General features: G+C 45.6%; 1 protein-coding gene across 1 annotated transcript in view; it reads left to right on the top strand.

Moving 5' to 3' along the window:
• The first annotated feature begins 5,420 nt into the window (after positions 1-5,420).
• The window catches only part of LOC139424168 (uncharacterized), a 65,817-nt gene continuing 46,212 nt past the window's right edge, over positions 5,421-25,025 (top strand). The window contains exons 1-8 of the mRNA XM_071175851.1: positions 5,421-5,514; positions 12,769-12,901; positions 13,320-13,413; positions 13,779-13,880; positions 14,951-14,999; positions 15,156-15,324; positions 19,453-19,578; positions 22,487-22,549. Of these exons, the coding sequence (XP_071031952.1) occupies positions 5,421-5,514; positions 12,769-12,901; positions 13,320-13,413; positions 13,779-13,880; positions 14,951-14,999; positions 15,156-15,324; positions 19,453-19,578; positions 22,487-22,549 (830 nt within the window). The remainder of the gene's footprint in view (positions 5,515-12,768; positions 12,902-13,319; positions 13,414-13,778; positions 13,881-14,950; positions 15,000-15,155; positions 15,325-19,452; positions 19,579-22,486; positions 22,550-25,025) is intronic.

Below are 25,025 nucleotides of genomic sequence, written 5' to 3' on the forward strand. Positions count from 1 at the left end.
AGACGTGCCTCTAGCAGGGAGGGAGAGAGAGAGACGTGCCTCTAGCAGGGAGGGAGAGAGAGAGACGTGCCTCTAGCAGGGAGGGAGAGAGAGAGACGTGCCTCTAGCAGGGAGGGAGAGAGAGAGACGTGCCTCTAGCAGGGAGGGAGAGAGAGAGACGTGCCTCTAGCAGGGAGGGAGAGAGAGAGACGTGCCTCTAGCAGGGAGGGAGAGAGAGAGACGTGCCTCTAGCAGGGAGGGAGAGAGAGAGACGTGCCTCTAGCAGGGAGGGAGAGAGAGAGACGTGCCTCTAGCAGGGAGGGAGAGAGAGAGACGTGCCTCTAGCAGGGAGGGAGAGAGAGAGACGTGCCTCTAGCAGGGAGGGAGAGAGAGAGACGTGCCTCTAGCAGGGAGGGAGAGAGAGAGACGTGCCTCTAGCAGGGAGGGAGAGAGAGAGACGTGCCTCTAGCAGGGAGGGAGAGAGAGAGAGGTGCCTCTAGCAGGGAGGGAGAGAGAGAGAGGTGCCTCTAGCAGGGAGGGAGAGAGAGAGGTGCCTCTAGCAGGGAGGGAGAGAGAGAGAGGTGCCTCTAGCAGGGAGGGAGAGAGACGTGCCTCTAGCAGGGAGGGAGAGAGACGTGCCTCTAGCAGGGAGGGAGAGAGAGAGAGGTGCCTCTAGCAGGGAGGGAGAGAGAGAGAGGTGCCTCTAGCAGGGAGGGAGAGAGAAGTGCCTCTAGCAGAGAGGGAGAGAGACGTGCCTCTAGCAGGGAGGGAGAGAGAGAGACGTGCCTCTAGCAGGGAGGGGGAGAGAGAGAGAGATGTGCCTCTAGCAGGGAGAGAGAGAGAGAGGTGCCTCTAGCAGGGAGGGAGAGAGAGGTGCATCTAGCAGGGAGGGAGAGAGAGGTGCCTCTAGCAGGGAGGGAGAGAGAGGTGCCTCTAGCAGGGAGGGAGAGAGAGGTGCCTCTAGCAGGGAGGGGGAGAGAGGTGCCGATCACCTGTTTTAGTCGCCAGACTGTTTGGCTGATGGTTACAGTGACCTGACGGTGCCCGCCAGGTCACTTCAGAACGGAGTTGACGACAGAATACAAAGTTGCCGATGTCTTTGTCATTGTTCCAAACACGCGATGGAAGAAACGATGCTTCAAATGACCTCATTACATCCCTGCAGTACAGCATCGGCCTGTATAATTACATCACGTCGAAGTACATGTAAACATTCAATAAATTCAGTTAGCTAATTGTTGGACGACTGTCCAATATATTTCATGGTGCAACAACAAATGTTTTCATGTATTGATGTGTATAATAAAGGGGATTTTATTGTGTTCATGAATCGGTAGTTTGTGTTTATGGTGGTGCTGTACAGGGCTCATCTTGAACAGACACCTTGGTCTCAGTATTGACTCCCTGTCTAAATAAAGACACCGTGGTCTCAGTATTGACTCCCTGTCTAAATAAAGACACCTTGGTCTCAGTATTGACTCCCTGTCTAAATTAAGACACCGTGGTCTCAGTATTGACTCCCTGTCTAAATTAAGACACCTTGGTCTCAGTATTGACTCTGTCTAAATTAAGACACCTTGGTCTCAGTATTGACTCCCTGTCTAAATAAAGACACCTTGGTCTCAGTATTGACTCCCTGTCTAAATAAAGACACCTTGGTCTCAGCATTGACTCCCTGTCTAAATAAAGACACCTTGGTCTCAGCATTGACTCCCTATCTAAATAAAGGTTCACTAAAAGAACTCTGACCTCCTGGGGTCAATCTTGCGACCTGGGCTGGGAGGACTTCAGGTCTGGCCTCCCCCTCTCCACACTGGCCGGGCTGGGAGAGACCCTGGCTGGGAGGACTTCAGGTCTGGCCTCTCCCTTCCACACTGGCCGGGCTGGGAGAGACCCTGGCTGGGAGGACTTCAGGTCTGGCCTCTCCCTTCCACACTGGCCGGGCTGGGAGGACTTCAGGTCTAGCCTCTCCCTCTCCACACTGGCCGGGCTGGGAGGACTTCAGGTCCGCTGGTCCTTGCAGAAGACCACCTCAGTGCTGCAGGAGATGCTGTACCGGGAAGAGAGGCAGGAGGCTGGGCAGGAGGAGAGGAGGATGAGGGAGGAGGAAGAGAGGCAGGAGGCTGGGCAGGAGGTTGGACAGGAGGAGAGGAGAATGAGGGAGGTGGAAAAGAGGCAGGAGGCTGGGGAGAAGGTTGGACAGGAGGAGAGGAGGATGAGGGAGGAGGAAGAGAGGCAGGAGGCTGTGCAGAAGGTTGGACAGGAGGAGACGAGGATGAGGGAGGAGGAAGAGAGGCAGGAGGCAGGGCAGGAGGTTGGACAGGAGGATGAGGGAGGAGGAAGAGAGGCAGGAGGCTGGGCACAAGGAGTAGAGGCAGGAGGATGAAAGGGAGGAGAATAGGCAGGAGGAGGTGATGCAGGAGGAGAATAGGCAGGAGGCCTGGCAGTGTAATGACATCACACAGTACTGGTACTTGTGTGTAATGACTCATCAGCGAAAACAACGTAGTAATGTCAGGCAGCCTGTCATTTTCGTGTTTATACTTTTTCATAACGACAACCACAATGGATGAAATGACTGGCGGAGAAACAATTGGAACCATTTCCATGTTTTACCCACTAGGTTTTATGGGTAGTATGACATTTCCACTGTTGAGGCTCAACAATGGCACGGATACAACGATGAGCCCTCTATTCATCTCTATGGCAATTACACCCGTAGAAATATAATGAATAGAACGGTCTTGGACCCTCTAACCCCTGGCAATCTGACCGGTGAACTCATTGGTGGACACACACAATGGCTGCCTGGTATTGTGATGCGATCATTTCCGTGGTAATGTAGAATGTTCATGCTATTGATGTTTAACTGATGGGCTTCATGCAATGGAAGGTATTGTTCTGTAATGTCTGTTTAGTTCGTATTGGATTTTTCTGGGATGATTTGTATTTATTAAGGATCCAAATACAAGTAGTGATGAAGTCAATCTCTCCTCCACTTTGAACCAGGAGAAATTAACATGCATATTATTAATGTTAGCTCTCGGTGTACATTTAAGTGCCAGCCAAATCAACAAATCCCAGCACATATTGATGGGTACACTTCCTGCTTTGCCCCTATGTGCTCGCAATGTCTGCCAGTCCAACCATTATGCCATCGTTGGGGACCGCCGTTCTATTCATTATATTATATTTCTATGATTATACCCTTGTCGGCTGGGTCGTCACTCTTTACTACTGCCACAAAGTCATAACCCCGCTTAAACCTTAAACCTTAATCAAAGTGCTAAAACCGAACTTTAAATGAAGACCAAAAAAGTTGAGTACATTTGTTTTACGACGAAAATCCAAATTTGTAACGTTGTTGCCGTGGTAACTAGGGAACGCTTCTCGGCCGGTCGCCAAGGTGACGCTGTATCCGTCACGTCCGGTCTGAGGTTTCCGGAACCCAGCGCGAAAAAATAAATTCAACAGGAAAAAAAAAGTCGTGAGAAGAAGCCGTCCCCCCCTTTTTTTTTTCGGATAAACTACTTTTAATTAATTTACTCCTTATATATATTACATCTAACGGTGTCGGTTTCTCACTCTTTATAACCCGTATTGTCAACTAAGAAGTGATCCATTTTTCAAGCAAAGGTAACTTTAACTAACTAGTCACATCCGCTTTTGATACTCCTTTAACTACAGTCAGAGACCGTATGAAAATAAACATGTGCTTTCTCTGGTCAAAGTTGTGTGTTTTGGGTTGTGTCGAGGCAGAGTTAGTTGGTTAGATATTGAATAGAATTATTTAGCCTCTGTGCACCTTCAGTAATTATCTATTTATCTCCACCATTCAGAATTGAAAGTAATAGTTTGTTTCCCCCCCTAACTAGTGACATTAAACTAGTTGTCTACAGATCATTGAAGTTGAAGCAGTGTGGGGTTTATAGTGAAGGATATATAATGCAGTGTGGGGTTTATAGTGAAGGATATACACTGCAGTGTGGGGTTTATAGTGAAGGATATATACTGCAGTGTGGGGTTTATAGTGAAGGATATATACTGCAGTGTGGGGTTTATAGTGAAGGATATACACTGCAGTGTGGGGTTTATAGTGAAGGATATATACTGCAGTGTGGGGTTTATAGTGAAGGATATATACTGCAGTGTGGGGTTTATAGTGAAGGATATACACTGCAGTGTGGGGTTTATAGTGAAGGATATACACTGCAGTGTGGGGTTTATAGTGAAAGATATACAATGCAGTGTGTGGTTTATAGTGAAGGATATACACTGCAGTGTGGGGTTTATAGTGAAAGATATACAATGCAGTGTGTGGTTTATAGTGAAGGATATACAATGCAGTGTGTGGTTTATAGTGAAGGATATATAATGCAGTGTGTGGTTTATAGTGAAGGATATATAATGCAGTGTGTGGTTTATAGTGAAGGATATACACTGCAGTGTGGGGTTTATAGTGAAGGATATATAATGCAGTGTGGGGTTTATAGTGAAGGATATACACTGCAGTGTGGGGTTTATAGTGAAGGATATATACTGCAGTGTGGGGTTTATAGTGAAGGATATATAATGCAGTGTGGGGTTTATAGTGAAAGATATACAATGCAGTGTGTGGTTTATAGTGAAGGATATACAATGCAGTGTGTGGTTTATAGTGAAGGATATATAATGCAGTGTGTGGTTTATAGTGAAGGATATATAATGCAGTGTGGGGTTTATAGTGAAGGATATATACTGCAGTGTGGGGTTTATAGTGAAGGATATACACTGCAGTGTGGGGTTTATAGTGAAGGATATATAATGCAGTGTGTGGTTTATAGTGAAGGATATACACTGCAGTGTGGGGTTTATAGTGAAGGATATATAATGCAGTGTGGGGTTTATAGTGAAGGATATACACTGCAGTGTGTGGTTTATAGTGAAGGATATATAATGCAGTGTGTGGTTTATAGTGAAGGATATATAATGCAGTGTGGGGTTTATAGTGAAGGATATACACTGCAGTGTGGGGTTTATAGTGAAGGATATATAATGCAGTGTGGGGTTTATAGTGAAGGATATACACTGCAGTGTGTGGTTTATAGTGAAGGATATATAATGCAGTGTGGGGTTTATAGTGAAGGATATACAATGCAGTGTGGGGTTTATAGTGAAGGATATACAATGCAGTGTGGGGTTTATAGTGAAGGATATACAATGCAGTGTGTGGTTTATAGTGAAGGATATATAATGCAGTGTGGGGTTTATAGTGAAGGATATATAATGCAGTGTGGGGTTTATAGTGAAGGATATACACTGCAGTGTGTGGTTTATAGTGAAGGATATATAATGCAGTGTGGGGTTTATAGTTAAGGATATACAGTGCAGTGTGGTTTATAGTTAAGGATATACAGTGCAGTGTGGTTTATATAAATATATTTTGCAGGTTGTTTGGAGACATGAATCCAGAAGACGTGGTTATCATTCTCAGTGATGATGATGATGTGTCCATCAACGACTCGGTCTACATCGTCGAAGACATCCAGAACAACGGTAAGACGTCAGCAAAAACAGTTTGTAGGAAGATAAAAGGGGAAAGAACAGGGAAGTGAAAGGAGAGAACTCAAGAAAACCACGCCAGCACTTCCTAAAATCCAGTGTCAACCTCTGAACTTTAGTCCAGTGCTTTCTATATTTATATCATCTATATCTATATCATCGATACCATCTATATCTATATCAACTATATCTATATCATCGATAACATATATATCTATATCATCTATATCTATATCATCTATATCGTCGATACCATATATCATCTATATCTATATCATCTCCATCTATATAATCGATGCCATATATATCTATATATCTATATCATCTATATCTATATTATCGATACCATATCTATATCATCTATATCTATATCATTGATACCAGCTATATCTATATCAACTATATCTATATCATCGATAACATATATATCTATATCATCTCTATCTATATCATCAATACCATATATCTATATCATCTATATCTATATATCTATATCATCGATACCATATATCATCTATATCATCTACATTTATATAATCGATGCCATATATATCTATATCATCTACATCTATATAATCGATGCCATATATATCTATATCATCTATACCATATATATCTATATAATCTATATCTATATCATCTATATCTATATCATCGATACCATATCTATATCATCTATATCTATATCATCGATACCATATATATCTATATCATCTATACCATATATATCTATATAATCTATATCTATATCATCTATATCTATATCATCGATACCATATATATCTATATCATCTATATCTATATCATTGATACCATATATATCTATATCATCAATATCTATATCATCGATACCATATATCTATATCATCAATACCATATATCTATATCATCTATATATCTATATCTATATCATCGATACCATATATATCTATATCATCTATATCTATATCATTGATACCATATATATCTATATCATCAATATCTATATCATCAATACCATATATCTATATCATCTATATATCTATATCTATATCATCGATACCATATATCATCTATATCATCTACATTTATATAATCGATGCCATATATATCTATATCATCTATATCATCTACATCTATATAATCGATGCCATATATATCTATATAATCGATGCCATATATATCTATATCATCTATACCATCTATATCATCTATACCATATATATCTATATAATCTATATCATCTATACCATATATATCTATATAATCTATATCATCTATACCATATATATCTATATAATCTATACCATATATATCTATATCATCTATATCATCTATACCATATATATCTATATAATCTATATCATCTATATCTATATCTATATAATCTATATCATCTATACCATATATATCTATATCATCTATACCATATATATCTATATCATCTATACCATATATATCTATATCATCTATACCATATATATCTATATAATCTATATCATCTATACCATATATATCTATATCATCTATACCATATATATCTATATAATCTATATCATCTATACCATATATATCTATATATCTATATCATCTATACCATATATATCTATATAATCTATATCATCTATACCATATATATCTATATCATCTATACCATATATATCTATATAATCTATATCATCTATACCATATATATCTATATATCTATATAATCTATACCATATATATCTATATCATCTATACCATATACCATTTTGCACGCCCAATTTTTCAGTTTTTGATTTGTTAAAAAAGTTTGAAATATCCAATAAATGTCGTTCCACTTCATGATTGTGTCCCACTTGTTGTTGATTCTTCACAAAAAAATACAGTTTTATATCTTTATGTTTGAAGCCTGAAATGTGGCAAAAGGTCGCAAAGTTCAAGGGGGCCGAATACTCTCGCAAGGCACTGTATATCTATATCATCTATATCTATATCATCTACATCTATATAATCGATGCCATATATATCTATATCATCTACATAATCAATGGCATATATATCTATATCATCTATATCTATATCATCTACATAATCAATGGCATATATATCTATATCATCTATATCTATATCATCTACATAATCAATGGCATATATATCTATATCATCTATATCTATATCATCTACATAATCAATGGCATATATATCTATATCATCTATATCTATATCATCTACATAATCAATGGCATATATATCTATATCATCTATATCTATATCATCTACATAATCAATGGCATATATATCTATATCATCTATATCTATATCATCTACATAATCAATGCCATATATATCTATATCATCTATATCTATATCATCTACATAATCAATGGCATATATCTATATCATCTATATCTATATCATCTACATAATCAATGCCATATCTATATCATCTATATAATCTGTACCATATATATCTATATCATCTATACCATATATATCCATACCATATATATCTATACCATCTATACCATATATATCTATATCATCTATACCATATATATCTATATGGTCCGTTCAATGCAGCCACAGCAGGGATGACGGGCTTCATTCCCAATTCGTAGAAAATACATTCTCCCTTCATTTCTTAAGAAAATCACTAACAGGCCGATTGACTTGAGTCTCTTTCAACTTCCGAGTGCCTATCTAATATAACAATACAACTAAATAATTTGAATGATTTGAGCTGAAGTCTGTGTTGCACTTTGAATAATCAACCGCAGCCTGTCTGAACTCTGAACTCTGAACCAGTCTGGAAGCTGACTGTTGTATTTATGAAGGCAGTAGGAGAACAACTGTGGGTAGGTCTGCTTAATGTGTGTGTGTGTGTGTGTGTGTGTGTGTGTGTGTGTGTATACACAGTGTACAAAACATTAGGAACACCTGCTCTTTTTATGGAGGTAGATCAGATTTAATATTGCAGACTGAAGCTTCCATCAATGTAATTGTCTTCATCATTTCCAATCCCCCATATATTCTTTTGTAAATATATCATGCAGGAGATCAGTCTAAACCCCCTGTGGTCTCTGTATCCCCTGTGGTCTCTGTATCCCCTGTGGTCTCTGTATCCCCTGTGGTCTCTGTATCCCCTGTGGTCTCTGTATCCCCCGTGGTCTCTGTATCCCCCGTGGTCTCTGTACCCCCTGTGGTCTCTGTATCCCCCGTGGTCTCTGTATCCCCCGTGGTCTCTGTACCCCCTGTGGTCTCTGTATCCCCCGTGGTCTCTGTATCCCCTGTGGTCTCTGTATCCCCTGTGGTCTCTGTATCCCCCGTGGTCTCTGTATCCCCTGTGGTCTCTGTATCCCCCGTGGTCTCTGTATCCCCCGTGGTCTCTGTATCCCCCGTGGTCTCTGTATCCCCTGTGGTCTCTGTATCCCCTGTGGTCTCTGTATCCCCCGTGGTCTCTGTATCCCCTGTGGTCTCTGTATCCCCTGTGGTCTCTGTATCCCCCGTGGTCTCTGTATCCCCTGTGGTGTCTGTATCCCCCGTGGTCTCTGTATCCCCCGTGGTCTCTGTATCCCCCGTGGTCTCTGTATCCCCTGTGGTCTCTGTATCCCCTGTGGTCTCTGTATCCCCCGTGGTCTCTGTATCCCCTGTGGTCTCTGTATCCCCTGTGGTCTCTGTATCCCCCGTGGTCTCTGTATCCCCTGTGGTCTCTGTATCCCCCGTGGTCTCTGTATCCCCCGTGGTCTCTGTATCCCCTGTGGTCTCTGTATCCCCTGTGGTCTCTGTATCCCCCGTGGTCTCTGTATCCCCCGTGGTCTCTGTATCCCCCGTGGTCTCTGTATCCCCCGTGGTCTCTGTATCCCCCGTGGACTCTGTATCCCCTGTGGTATCTGTATCCCCCGTGGTCTCTGTATCCCCCGTGGTCTCTGTATCCCCCGTGGTCTCTGTATCCCCTGTGGTCTCTGTATCCCCCGTGGTCTCTGTATCCCCCGTGGTCTCTGTATCCCCTGTGGTCTCTGTATCCCCTGTGGTCTCTGTATCCCCCGTGGTCTCTGTATCCCCCGTGGTCTCTGTATCCCCCGTGGTCTCTGTATCCCCCGTGGTCTCTGTATCCCCCGTGATCTCTGTATCCCCCGTGGCATTGTATCCCCCGTGGTCTCTGTATCCCCCGTGGTCTCTGTATCCCCCGTGGTCTCTGTATCCCCCGTGGTCTCTGTATCCCCCGTGGTCTCTGTATCCCCCGTGGTCTCTGTATCCCCCGTGGTCTCTGTATCCCCCGTGGTCTCTGTATCCCCCGTGGTCTCTGTATCCCCCGTGGTCTCTGTATCCCCCGTGGTCTCTGTATCCCCTGTGGTCTCTGTATCCCCCGTGGTCTCTGTATCCCCCGTGGTCTCTGTATCCCCTGTGGTCTCTGTATCCCCTGTGTATATAGTATACCCAGTAGATCAGTCTAAACCCCCTGTGGTCTCTGTATCCCCTGTGTATATAGTATACCCAGTAGATCAGTCTAAACCCCTGTGGCCTCTGTATCCCCTGTGGCCTCTGTATCCCCTGTGGCCTCTGTATCCCCTGTGGTCTCTGTATCCCCTGTGGTATCTGTATCCCCTGTGGTCTCTGTATCCCCTGTGGTCTCTGTATCCCCTGTGGTCTCTGTATCCCCTGTGGTCTCTGTATCCCCTGTGGTCTCTGTATCCCCTGTGGTCTCTTTATCCCCCGTGGTCTCTGTATCCCCCGTGGTCTCTGTATCCCCCGTGGTCTCTGTATCCCCCGTGGTCTCTGTATCCCCCGTGGTCTCTGTATCCCCTGTGGTCTCTGTATCCCCTGTGGTCTCTGTATCCCCTGTGGTCTCTGTATCCCCTGTGGTCTCTGTATCCCCCGTGGTCTCTGTATCCCCCGTGGTCTCTGTATCCCCCGTGGTCTCTGTATCCCCCGTGGTCTCTGTATCCCCTGTGGTCTCTGTATCCCCTGTGGTCTCTGTATCCCCTGTGGTCTCTGTATCCCCTGTGGTCTCTGTATCCCCTGTGGGCTCTGTATCCCCTGTGGTCTCTGTATCCCCTGTGGTCTCTGTATCCCCTGTGTATATAGTATACCCAGTAGATCAGTCTAAACCCCTGTGGTCTCTGTATCCCCCGTGGTCTCTGTATCCCCTGTGGTCTCTGTATCCCCTGTGGTCTCTGTATCCCCTGTGGTCTCTGTATCCCCTGTGTATATAGTATACCCAGTAGATCAGTCTAAACCCCTGTGGTCTCTGTATCCCCCGTGGTCTCTGTATCCCCTGTGGTCTCTGTATCCCCTGTGGTCTCTGTATCCCCTGTGGTCTCTGTATCCCCTGTGTATATAGTATACCCAGTAGATGAGTCTAAACCCCTGTGGTCTCTGTATCCCCTGTGGTCTCTGTATCCCCTGTGGTCTCTGTATCCCCTGTGTATATAGTATACCCAGTAGATCAGTCTAAACCCCCGTGGTCTCTGTATCCCCTGTGGTCTCTGTATCCCCTGTGGTCTCTGTATCCCCTGTGGTCTCTGTATCCCCTGTGGTCTCTGTATCCCCTGTGTATATAGTATACCCAGTAGATCAGTCTAAACCCCTGTGGTCTCTGTATCCCCTGTGGTCTCTGTATCCCTTGTGGTCTCTGTATCCCCTGTGGTCTCTGTATCCCCTGTGGTCTCTGTATCCCCCGTGGTCTCTGTATCCCCTGTGGTCTCTGTATCCCCTGTGGTCTTTGTATCCCCTGTGGTCTCTGTATCCCCTGTGTATATAGTATACCCAGTAGATCAGTCTAAACCCCTGTGGTCTCTGTATCCCCTGTGGTCTCTGTATCCCCTGTGTATATAGTATACCCAGTAGATCAGTCTAAACCCCTGTGGTCTCTGTATCCCCTGTGGTCTCTGTATCCCCTGTGTATATAGTATACCCAGTAGATCAGTCTAAACCCCTGTGGTCTCTGTATCCCCTGTGGTCTCTGTATCCCCTGTGTATATAGTATACCCAGGAGATCAGTCTAAACCCCTGTGGTCTCTGTATCCCCTGTGTATATAGTATACCCAGGAGATCAGTCTAAACCCCTGTGGTCTCTGTATCCCCTGTGTATATAGTATACCCAGGAGATCAGTCTAAACCCCGTGGTCTCTGTATCCCCTGTGGTCTCTGAATCCCCTGTGTATATAGTATACCCAGTAGATCAGTCTAAACCCCTGTGGTCTCTGTATCCCCTGTGTATATAGTATACCCAGTAGATCAGTCTAAACCCCTGTGGTCTCTGTATCCCCTGTGTATATAGTATACCCAGTAGATCAGTCTAAACCCCTGTGGCCTCTGTATCCCCTGTGTATATAGTATACCCAGGAGATCAGTCTAAACCCCTGTGGTCTCTGTATCCCCTGTGTATATAGTATACCCAGTAGATCAGTCTAAACCCCTGTGGTCTCTGTATCCCCTGTGTATATAGTATACCCAGTAGATCAGTCTAAACCCCTGTGGTCTCTGTATCCCCTGTGTATATAGTATACCCAGTAGATCAGTCTAAACCCCTGTGGTCTCTGTATCCCCTGTGTATATAGTATACCCAGTAGATCAGTCTAAACCCCTGTGGTCTCTGTATCCCCCGTGGTCTCTGTATCCCCTGTGGTCTCTGTATCCCCTGTGTATATAGTATACCCAGTAGATCAGTCTAAACCCCTGTGGTCTCTGAATCCCCTGTGGTCTCTGTATCCCCTGTGTATATAGTATACCCAGTAGATGAGTCTAAACCCCTGTGGTCTCTGTATCCCCTGTGGTCTCTGTATCCCCTGTGTATATAGTATACCCAGTAGATCAGTCTAAACCCCTGTGGTCTCTGTATCCCCTGTGTATATAGTATACCCAGTAGATGAGTCTAAACCCCTGTGGTCTCTGTATCCCCTGTGTATATAGTATACCCAGTAGATCAGTCTAAACCCCTGTGGTCTCTGTATCCCCCGTGGTCTCTGTATCCCCTGTGGTCTCTGTATCCCCTGTGTATATAGTATACCCAGTAGATCAGTCTAAACCCCTGTGGTCTCTGTATCCCCTGTGTATATAGTATACCCAGTAGATCAGTCTAAACCCCCGTGGTCTCTGTATCCCCTGTGTATATAGTATACCCAGGAGATCAGTCTAAACCCCTGTGGTCTCTGTATCCCCTGTGTATATAGTATACCCAGTAGATCAGTCTAAACCCCTGTGGCCTCTGTATCCCCTGTGTATATAGTATACCCAGTAGATCAGTCTAAACCCCTGTGGCCTCTGTATCCCCTGTGTATATAGTATACCCAGTAGATCCGTCTAACTGCAGCAGGTCACATGATCCTGAAGGAGAAGAGGACCTGGTCGTTACCTTCTGTCAGAGAGGAGAGGTGCTGCCTCACGCACGCTATGATTGTACCGCACACACCTTCACGTGAGTCACGCGCACACCTTCACGTGGGAGACACACACACACCTTCACGTGGGAGACGCACACCTTCACGTGAGAGACACACACACACACCTTCACGTGAGTCACGCGCACACCTTCACGTGGGAGACACACACACACACACCTTCACGTGAGAGACATACACCTTCACGTGAGAGACACACACACACACCTTCACGTGAGAGACACACCTTCATGTGGAAGACACACACACACACACCTTCACGTGAGAGACACACACACCTCCACGTGAGAGACACACACCTTCACGTGAGAGACACACCTTCATGTGGAAGACACACACACACACACCTTCACGTGAGAGACACACACACCTTCACGTGAGACACACCTCCACACTTCTCTGCTTTCTAACATCAGTCTGTCTCCTCTCCTCCAGACCAACAGACAGTGATGTAGGAGGACCAATAGAATCCAACCAGCTCTTCTGTCACCAGTGCTTCTGTTACGTCTGTGACAAGGTTGCCTCGGAGGTGAGCTGTGTGAGGGAGACGTGAAGGTTAACTCTGTGGAGCTGTCTCAGAGAGACGTGAAGGTTAACTCTGTGGAGCTGTCTCAGAGAGATGTGAAGGTAAACTCTGTAGAGCTGTCAGAGAGATGTGAAGGTAAACTTTGTAGAGCTGTCAGAGAGATGTGAAGGTGAACTCTGTAGAGCTGTCAGAGAGATGTGAAGGTTAACTCTGTAGAGCGGTCTGAGAGATGTGAAGGTAAACTCTGTAGAGCTGTCAGAGAGATGTGAAGGTTAACTCTGTAGTGCTGTCAGAGATGTGGTGTTGATTACCGAGAGCTTTTCTTTTCTCTGTGTGTGTCTGTGTGTGTGTGTGTGCGCGCGCTGCAGTGTTCTGTGTGGACTGTGTCAGGAGTGTGCCACTGCAACGCCCATAAGAGGAGTGTGTTCTGGAGCAACAAGAGAGACAAGGTGGTTCTGGGATACCTTCAGGTCAGTTTAACCTTTAACCTTCAGGTCGGTTTAACCTTTAACCTTCTGGTCAGTTTAACCTTTAACCTTCAGGTCAGTTTAACCTTCAGGTCAGTTTAACCTTTAACCTTCAGGTCAGTTTAACCTTCAGGTCAGTTTAACGTTTAACCTTCAGGTCAGTTTAACCTTCAGGTCAGTTTAACCTTTAACCTTCAGGTCAGTTTAACCTTTAACCTTCAGGTCAGTTTAACCTTCAGGGGAGTTTAACCTTTAACCTTCAGGTCAGTTTAACCTTTAACCTTCATGTCAGTTTAACCTTTAACCTTCATGTCAGTTTAACCTTCAGGTCAGTTTAACCTTCAGGTCAGTTTAACCTTCAGGTCAGTTTAACCTTTAACCTTCAGGTCAGTTTAACGTTTAACCTTCAGGTCAGTTTAACCTTCAGGTCAGTTTAACCTTTAACCTTCAGGTCAGTTTAACCTTTAACCTTCAGGTCAGTTTAACCTTCAGGGGAGTTTAACCTTTAACCTTCATGTCAGTTTAACCTTTAACCTTCAGGTCAGTTTAACCTTTAACCTTCAGGTCAGTTTAACCTTTAACCTTCAGGTCAGTTTAACCTTTAACCTTCAGATCAGTTTAACCTTCAGGTCAGTTTAACCTTTAACCTTCAGGTCAGTTTAACCTTCAGGTCAGTTTAACCTTTAACCTTCAGGTCAGTTTAACCTTTAACCTTCAGGTCAGTTTAACCTTTAACCTTCAGGTCAGTTTAACCTTTAACCTTCAGGTCAGTTTAACCTTCAGGTCAGTTTAACCTTTAACCTTCAGGTCAGTTTAACCTTTAACCTTCAGGTCAGTTTAACCTTTAACCTTCAGGTCAGTTTAGCCTTTAACCTTCAGGTCAGTTTAACCTTTAACCTTCAGGTCAGTTTAACCTTCAGGTCAGTTTAACCTTCAGGTTAGTTTAACCTTTAACCTTCAGGTTAGTTTAACCTTTAACCTTCAGGTTAGTTTACCCTCCTGTCTGTCTGTCTGCCTGCCTGTCTGTCTGTCTGTCTGTCTGTCTGCCTAAATTCTCATTTAACTTTCTGCAGATGTTTAACTTCAACCTGCTGGAGATCGACAGCGACCTCCGACTGGCAGGTACACCAAGAAACACACACACACACACACACACACACACACACACACACACACAATGTCCATCCATTACTACGAGCCCCACACACACACACACACACACACACAATGTCCATCCATTACTACACACACACACACGTCTGTGTTCTGTGTGTATAGAGTCCTTACTGCTGCAGTTGGAGGAGGAGTTGTCCAAGGAGTACGCCTCCTTCCAGAGGGGCGTGGCTGTGAGGGGATTGGCTGTCCAATGTGCCTGTCACTGCCACACAGCCAATCGTTTGGAATGCGGGAACTGCCAATCAAATCACCTGCTGCTACTGGTCTACGAGTAAGACTCGTGTTCCATCGACTCGTGTTCCATCGTTAATATCTTGTTACTATGGGGACTGTTACTATGGGGATTATTACCATGGGGAGTAATAAGGGGGACTATGTTGGACTGGGGAGTATTACCATGTTGGACTGGGGAGTATTACCATGTTGGAGTGGGGAGTATTACCATGTTGGACTGGGGAGTATTACCATGTTGGACTGGGGACTGGGGAGTATTACCATGTTGGACTGGGGACTGGGGAGTATTACCATGTTGGAGTGGGGACTGGGGAGTATTACCATGTTGGACTGGGGACTGGGGAGTATTACCATGTTGGAGTGGGGAGTATTACTATGTTAGAGTGGGGAGTATTACCATGTTGGAGTGGGGAGTATTACCATGTTGGAGTGGGGACTGGGGAGTATTACCATGTTGGACTGGGGAGTATTACCATGTTGGACTGGGGACTGGGGAGTATTACCATGTTGGACTGGGGAGTATTACCATGTTGGAGTGGGGAGTATTACCATGTTGGACTGGGGAGTATTACCATGTTGGACTGGGGACTGGGGAGTATTACCATGTTGGACTGGGGACTGGGGAGTATTACCATGTTGGAGTGGGGACTGGGGAGTATTACCATGTTGGACTGGGGACTGGGGAGTATTACCATGTTGGAGTGGGGAGTATTACTATGTTAGAGTGGGGAGTATTACCATGTTGGAGTGGGGAGTATTACCATGTTGGACTGGGGAGTATTACCATGTTGGACTGGGGAGTATTACCATGTTGGACTGGGGACTGGGGAGTATTACCATGTTGGACTGGGGACTGGGGAGTGTTACCATGTTGGACTGGGGAGTATTACCATGTTGGAGTGGGGAGTATTACCATGTTGGACTGGGGAGTATTACCATGTTGGAGTGGGGAGTATTACCATGTTGGACTGGGGAGTATTACCATGTTGGACTGGGGACTGGGGAGTATTACCATGTTGGACTGGGGAGTATTACCATGTTGGACTGGGGAGTGTTACCATGTTGGACTGGGGAGTATTACCATGTTGGACTGGGGAGTATTACCATGTTGGACTGGGGAGTATTACCATGTTGGACTGGGGAGTGTTACCATGTTGGACTGGGGAGTGTTACCATGTTGGACTGGGGAGTATTACCATGTTGGACTGGGGAGTATTACCATGTTGGACTGGGGAGTATTACCATGTTGGACTGGGGACTGGGGAGTATTACCATGTTGGACTGGGGAGTATTACCATGTTGGACTGGGGACTATTGCCATGTTGGACTGGGGAGTGTTACCATGTTGGACTGGGGACTGGGGAGTATTACCATGTTGGACTGGGGAGTATTACCATGTTGGACTGGGGAGTATTACCATGTTGGACTGGGGAGTATTACCATGTTGGACTGGGGAGTATTACCATGTTGGACTGGGGACTATTACCATGTTGGACTAGGGACTGGGGTGTATTACCATGTTGGACTGGGGAGTATTACCATGTTGGACTGGGGAGTATTAACATGTTGGACTGGGGACTGGGGAGTATTACCATGTTGGACTGGGGACTGGGGAGTATAACCATGTTGGACTGGGGACTGGGGAGTATTACCATGTTGGACTGGGGACTGGGGAGTATTACCATGTTGGACTGGGGACTGGGGAGTATTACCATGTTGGACTGGGGAGTATTACCATGTTGGACTGGGGAGTATTACCATGTTGGACTGGGGACTGGGGAGTATTACCATGTTGGACTGGGTACTGGGGAGTATTACCATGTTGGACTGGGGACTGGGGAGTATTACCATGTTGGACTGGGGACTATTACCATGTTGGACTGGGGACTGGGGAGTATTACCATGTTGGACTGGGGAGTATTACCATTTTGGACTGGGGAGTATTACCATGTTGGACTGGGGACTGGGGAGTATTACCATGTTGGACTGGGGAGTATTACCATGTTGGACTGGGGACTGGGGAGTATTACCATGTTGGACTGGGGACTGGGGAGTATTACCATGTTGGACTGGGGAGTATTACCATGTTGGACTTGGGAGTATTACCATGTTGGACTGGGGACTGGGGAGTATTACCATGTTGGACTGGGGAGTATTACCATGTTGGACTGGGGAGTATTACCATGTTGGACTGGGGACTATTGCCATGTTGGACTGGGGAGTGTTACCATGTTGGACTGGGGACTGGGGAGTATTACCATGTTGGACTGGGGAGTATTACCATGTTGGACTGGGGACTGGGGAGTATAACCATGTTGGACTGGGGACTGGGGAGTATTACCATGTTGGACTGGGGACTATTACCATGTTGGACTGGGGACTGGGGAGTATTACCATGTTGGACTGGGGACTGGGGAGTATTACCATGTTGGACTGGGGAGTATTACCATGTTGGACTGGGGACTGGGGAGTATTATCATGTTGGACTGGGGAGTATTACCATGTTGGACTGGGGAGTATTACCATGTTGGACTGGGGAGTATTACCATGTTGGACTGGGGACTGGGGAGTATTACCATGTCGGACTGGGAAGTATTACCATGTTGGACTGGGGACTGGGGAGTATTACCATGTTGGACTGGGGAGTATTACCATGTTGGACTGGGGAGTATTACCATGTTGGACTGGGGACTGGGGAGTATTACCATGTTGTACTGGGGAGTATTACCATGTTGGACTGGGGAGTATTACCATGTTGGACTGGGGAGTATTACCATGTTGGACTGGGGAGTATTACCATGTTGTACTGGGGACTGGGGAGTATTACCATGTTGTACTGGGGAGTATTACCATGTTGGACTGGGGAGTATTACCATTTTGGACTGGGGAGTATTACCATGTTGGACTGGGGACTGGGGAGTATTATCATGTTGGACTGGGGACTGGGGAGTATTACCATGTTGGACTGGGGACTGGGGAGTATTACCATGTTGGACTGGGGAGTATTACCATGTTGGACTTTTGAGTATTACCATGTTGGACTGGGGAGTATTACCATGTTGGACTGGGGACTGGGGAGTATTACCATGTTGTACTGGGAGTATTACCATGTTGGACTGGGGACTGGGGAGTATTACCATGTTGGACTGGGGAGTATTACCATGTTGGACTGGGGAGTATTACCATGTTGGACTGGGGAGTATTACCATGTTGGACTGGGGAGTATTACCATGTTGTACTGGGGACTGGGGAGTATTACCATGTTGTACTGGGGAGTATTACCATGTTGGACTGGGGACTGGGGAGTATTACCATGTTGGACTGGGGAGTATTACCATGTTGGACTGGGGAGTATTACCATGTTGGACTGGGGAGTGTTACCATGTTGGACTGGGGAGTTTTACCATGTTGGACTGGGGACTGGGGAGTATTACCATGTTGGACTGGGGAGTATTAACATGTTGGACTGGGGAGTATTACCATGTTGGACTGGGGAGTATTACCATGTTGGACTGGGGAGTATTACCATGTTGGACTGGGGAGTATTACCATGTTGGACTGGGGAGTATTACCATGTTGGACTTGGGAGTATTACCATGTTGGACTGGGGAGTATTACCATGTTGGACTGGGGAGTGTTACCATGTTGGACTGGGGAGTATTACCATGTTGGACTGGGGAGTATTACCATGTTGGACTGGGGAGTATTACCATGTTGGAGTGGGGAGTATTACCATGTTGGAGTGGGGAGTATTACCATGTTGGACTGGGGAGTATTACCATGTTGGACTGGGGACTGGGGAGTATTACCATGTTGGACTGGGGAGTATTACCATGTTGGACTGGGGACTGGGGAGTATTACCATGTTGGACTGGGGAGTATTACCATGTTGGACTGGGGAGTATTACCATGTTGGACTGGGGAGTATTACCATGTTGGACTGGGGAGTATTACCATGTTGGACTGGGGAGTGTTACCATGTTGGACTGGGGACTGGGGAGTATTACCATGTTGGACTGGGGAGTATTACCATGTTGGACTGGGGACTGGGGAGTATTACCATGTTGGACTGGTGACTGGGGAGTATTATCCTTATTTACTGTTTTCTGTTGTTTGTGTTAATTTTTGTGGTGTGTGTGTGTGTGTGTGTGTGTGTGTGTTGCAGTTATTCGCAGGTGTTTGAGTGTGTGTGCCGCTTCCTTGGACGTGCGGAGAGAGAGAGACCGAGAGCAGCAGCTGTTATGAGACTTGGAGCAGCTCAACTCTTCATTACACACTGTCAACCTCCTGGGTACACACACACACACACACACACACACACCACAACACACCACACCACACCACACCACACACACACACACACACACTGATTTCACAATTGGCTCATTTTGTATATGATTCCTTTTTCATTACCTCCTAGCGATTCAACATAGGACTTCATTACCCCCTAGCGATCCAACATAGGACTTCATTACCTCCTAGCGATTCAACATAGGACTTCATTACCCCCTAGCGATCCAACATAGGACTTCATTACCCCCTAGCGATCCAACATAGGACTTCATTACCCCCTAGAGATCCAACATAGGACCACCACATTCAATAGGACATAGGACTTCATTACCCCCTAGAGATCCAACATAGGACCACCACATTCAATAGGACATAGGACTTCATTACCCCCTAGAGATCCAACATAGGACCACCACATTCAATAGGACATAGGACTTCATTACCCCCTAGAGATCCAACATAGGGCCACCAATGAAGTTGGTGGCAATACCTTCCAGATATAAAGAAACGTTGGTGGCAATACCTTCCAGATCATGTACAGTGCCTTGCGAAAGTATTCGGCCCCCTTGAACTTTGCGACCTTTTGCCACATTTCAGGCTTCAAACATAAAGATATAAAACTGTATTTTTTTGTGAAGAATCAACAACAAGTGGGACACAATCATGAAGTGGAACGACATTTATTGGATATTTCAAACTTTTTTAACAAATCAAAAACTGAAAAATTGGGCGTGCAAAATTATTCAGCCCCCTTAAGTTAATACTTGTAGCGCCACCTTTTGCTGCGATTACAGCTGTAAGTCGCTTGGGGTATGTCTCTATCAGTTTTGCACATCGAGAGACTGACATTTTTTCCCATTCCTCCTTGCAAAACAGCTCGAGCTCAGTGAGGTTGGATGGAGAGCATTTGTGAACAGCAGTTTTCAGTTCTTTCCACAGATTCTCGATTGGATTTAGGTCTGGACTTTGACTTGGCCATTCTAACACCTGGATATGTTTATTTTTGAACCATTCCATTGTAGATTTTGCTTTATGTTTTGGATCATTGTCTTGTTGGAAGACAAATCTCCGTCCCAGTCTCAGGTCTTTTGCAGACTCCATCAGGTTTTCTTCCAGAATGGTCCTGTATTTGGCTCCATCCACCTCCCCATCAATTTTAACCATCTTCCCTGTCCCTGCTGAAGAAAAGCAGGCCCAAACCATGATGCTGCCACCACCATGTTTGACAGTGGGGATGGTGTGTTCAGGATGATGAGTTGTGTTGCTTTTACGCCAAACATAACGTCTTGCATTGTTGCCAAAAAGTTCAATTTTGGTTTAATCTGACCAGAGCACCTTCTTCCACATGTTTGGTGTGTCTCCCAGGTGGCTTGTGGCAAACTTTAAACAACACTTTTTATGGATATCTTTAAGAAATGGCTTTCTTCTTGCCACTCTTCCATAAAGGCCAGATTTGTGCAATATACGACTGATTGTTGTCCTATGGACAGAGTCTCCCACCTCAGCTGTAGATCTCTGCAGTTCATCCAGAGTGATCATGGGCCTCTTGGCTGCATCTCTGATCAGTCTTCTCCTTGTATGAGCTGAAAGTTTAGCGGGACGGCCAGGTCTTGGTAGATTTGCAGTGGTCTGATACTCCTTCCATTTCAATATTATCGCTTGCACAGTGCTCCTTGGGATGTTTAAAGCTTGGGAAATCTTTTTGTATCCAAATCCGGCTTTAAACTTCTTCACAACAGTATCTCGGACCTGCCTGGTGTGTTCTTTGTTCTTCATGATGCTCTCTGCGCTTTTAACGGACCTCTGAGACTATCACAGTGCAGGTGCATTTATACGGAGACTTGATTACACACAGGTGGATTGTATTTATCATCATTAGTCATTTAGGTCAACATTGGATCATTCAGAGATCCTCACTGAACTTCTGGAGAGAGTTTGCTGCACTGAAAGTAAAGGGGCTGAATAATTTTGCACGCACAATTTTTCAGTTTTTGATTTGTTAAAAAAGTTTGAAATATCCAATAAATGTCGTTCTACTTCATGATTGTGTCCCACTTGTTGTTGATTCTTCACAAAAAAATACAGTTTTATATCTTTATGTTTGAAGCCTGAAATGTGGCAAAAGGTCGCAAAGTTCAAGGGGGCCGAATACTTTCGCAAGGCACTGTACCTTCCAGATCATGTACCTTCCAGATCATGTACCTTCCAGATCATGTACCTTCCAGATATTGTACCTTCCAGATATTGTACCACCCAGATCCTGTACCTTCCAGATATTGTACCTTCCAGATACTTTACCATCCAGATACTGTACAATCCAGATATTGTACTTTCCAGATCCTGTACCTTCAAGATCCTGTACCTTCCAGATACTGTACCTTCCAGATACTATACCCCCTTTTTCTCCCCAATTTCGTGGTATGCAATTGGTAGTTATTCTTGTCTCATCGCTGCAACTCCCGTACGGACTCGGGAGAGGCGAAGGTCGAGAGCCGTGCGTCCCCACGAAACACAACCCAACCAAATCATACTGCTTCTTGACACAATGCCCACTTAACCCGGAAGCCAGCCGGGACCAACAAACAATGCACACCTGGCAACCAAGTCAGCGTGCCCTGTGCCCGGCCCGCCACAGGAGTCGCCAGTGCGAGATGGGACGAGGACATCCCTGCCGTCCAAACCCTCCCCTAACCCGGCGACACTGGGCCAATTGTGCGCCGCCCCATGAGTCTCCCGGTCGCGGCTGGCTGCGACAGAGCCTGGACTCGAACCCTGAATCTCTAGTGGCACAGCTGCGATGCAGTGCCTTAGACCACGGCACCATTCGGGAGGCTTCACACTTCTAATATGACTAAATCTGCCTCGACGTCTAACCCCTGACTTCTGTGACCTCTAACCCCTAACAGACCAGTGATTTCCCATCATCTTGAGGCCAGGATAGCGGAGGCCCTGCCCTTGCTGCTAACCAGGTACACACACACACACACCAAATCCCATATGGACCCCTACACCCTAAAGCACGTGGCGATCTCAGGTGTTTGGGATAAGGGAATAGCTCCACCTTGCATTCTGATAAGCTTGGTGGAAGTTTCAACATATTGCTGAGACTCATCAAATTCTCTCAGACCTCCACAAGTGGTATAGGGTGTAGGGTCTAGGAGTCCATTTAGGACTGGGTAACACCATAGGGTCTAGGAGTCCATTAACGACAGGGTAACACCATAGGGTCTAGGAGTCCATTTAGGACAGGGTAACACCATAGGGTCTAGGAGTCCATTTAGGACTGGGTAACACCATAGGGTCTAGGAGTCCATTTAGGACTGGGTAACACCATAGGGTCTAGAGGTCCATTTAGGACTGGGTAACACCATAGGGTCTAGAGGTCCATTTAGGACTGGGTAACACCATAGGGGTCCATTTAGGACTGGGTAACACCATAGAGTCTAGAGGTCCATTTAGGACTGGGTAACACCATAGGGGTCCATTTAGGACTGGTAACACCATAGGGGTCCATTTAGGACTGGGTAACACCATAGAGGTCCATTTAGGACTGGGTAACACCATAGAGGTCCATTTAGGACTGGGTAACACCATAGAGGTCCATTTAGGACTGGGTAACACCATAGAGGTCCATTTAGGACTGGGTAACACCATATAGGTCCATTTAGGACTGGGTAACACCATAGGGGTCCATTTAGGACTGGGTAACACCATAGAGGTCCATTTAGGACTGGGTAACACCATAGGGGTCCATTTAGGACTGGGTAACACCATAGGGTCTAGAGGTCCATTTAGGACTGGGTAACACCACAGGGGTCCATTTAGGACTGGGTAACACCATATAGGTCCATTTAGGACTGGGTAACACCATAGGGTCTAGAGGTCCATTTAGGACTGGGTAACACCATAGGGGTCCATTTAGGACTGGGTAACACCATAGGGTCTAGAGGTCCATTTAGGACTGGGTAACACCACAGAGGTCCATTTAGGACTGGGTAACACCATAGGGTCTAGAGGTCCATTTAGGACTGGGTAACACCATAGGGGTCCATTTAGGACTGGGTAACACCATAGGGTCTAGGGGACCATTTAGGACTGGGTAACACCATAGGGTCTAGAGGTCCATTTAGGACTGGGTAACACCATAGAGGTCCATTTAGGACTGGGTAACACCATAGGGTCTAGAGGTCCATTTAGGACTGGGTAACACCATAGGGGTCCATTTAGGACTGGGTAACACCATAGGGTCTAGGAGTCCATTTAGGACTGGGTAACACCATAGGGTCTAGGAGTCCATTTAGGACTGGGTAACACCATAGAGGTCCATTTAGGACTGGGTAACACCATAGGGGTCCATTTAGGACTGGGTAACACCATAGAGGTCCATTTAGGACTGGGTAACACCATAGAGGTCCATTTAGGACTGGGTAACACCATATAGGTCCATTTAGGACTGGGTAACACCATAGGGGTCCATTTAGGACTGGGTAACACCATAGAGGTCCATTTAGGACTGGGTAACACCATAGGGGTCCATTTAGGACTGGGTAACACCATATAGGTCCATTTAGGACTGGGTAACACCATAGGGTCTAGAGGTCCATTTAGGACTGGGTAACACCATAGGGGTCCATTTAGGACTGGGTAACACCATAGGGTCTAGAGGTCCATTTAGGACTGGGTAACACCACAGAGGTCCATTTAGGACTGGGTAACACCATAGGGTCTAGAGGTCCATTTAGGACTGGGTAACACCATAGGGGTCCATTTAGGACTGGGTAACACCATAGGGTCTAGGGGACCATTTAGGACTGGGTAACACCATAGGGTCTAGAGGTCCATTTAGGACTGGGTAACACCATAGAGGTCCATTTAGGACTGGGTAACACCATAGGGTCTAGAGGTCCATTTAGGACTGGGTAACACCATAGGGTCCATTTAGGACTGGGTAACACCATAGGGTCTAGGAGTCCATTAACGACAGGGTAACACCATAGGGTCTAGGAGTCCATTTAGGACAGGGTAACACCATAGGGTCTAGGAGTCCATTTAGGACTGGGTAACACCATAGGGTCTAGGAGTCCATTTAGGACTGGGTAACACCATAGGGTCTAGAGGTCCATTTAGGACTGGGTAACACCATAGGGTCTAGAGGTCCATTTAGGACTGGGTAACACCATAGGGGTCCATTTAGGACTGGGTAACACCATAGGGGTCCATTTAGGACTGGGTAACACCATAGAGTCTAGAGGTCCATTTAGGACTGGGTAACACCATAGGGGTCCATTTAGGACTGGTAACACCATAGGGGTCCATTTAGGACTGGGTAACACCATAGGGGTCCATTTAGGACTGGGTAACACCATAGAGGTCCATTTAGGACTGGGTAACACCATAGGGGTCCATTTAGGACTGGGTAACACCATAGGGTCTAGAGGTCCATTT

Source organism: Oncorhynchus clarkii, chromosome 13, assembly GCF_045791955.1.
Source record: "Oncorhynchus clarkii lewisi isolate Uvic-CL-2024 chromosome 13, UVic_Ocla_1.0, whole genome shotgun sequence".
In the NCBI taxonomy this organism is placed as follows: Eukaryota; Metazoa; Chordata; class Actinopteri; order Salmoniformes; family Salmonidae; genus Oncorhynchus; species Oncorhynchus clarkii.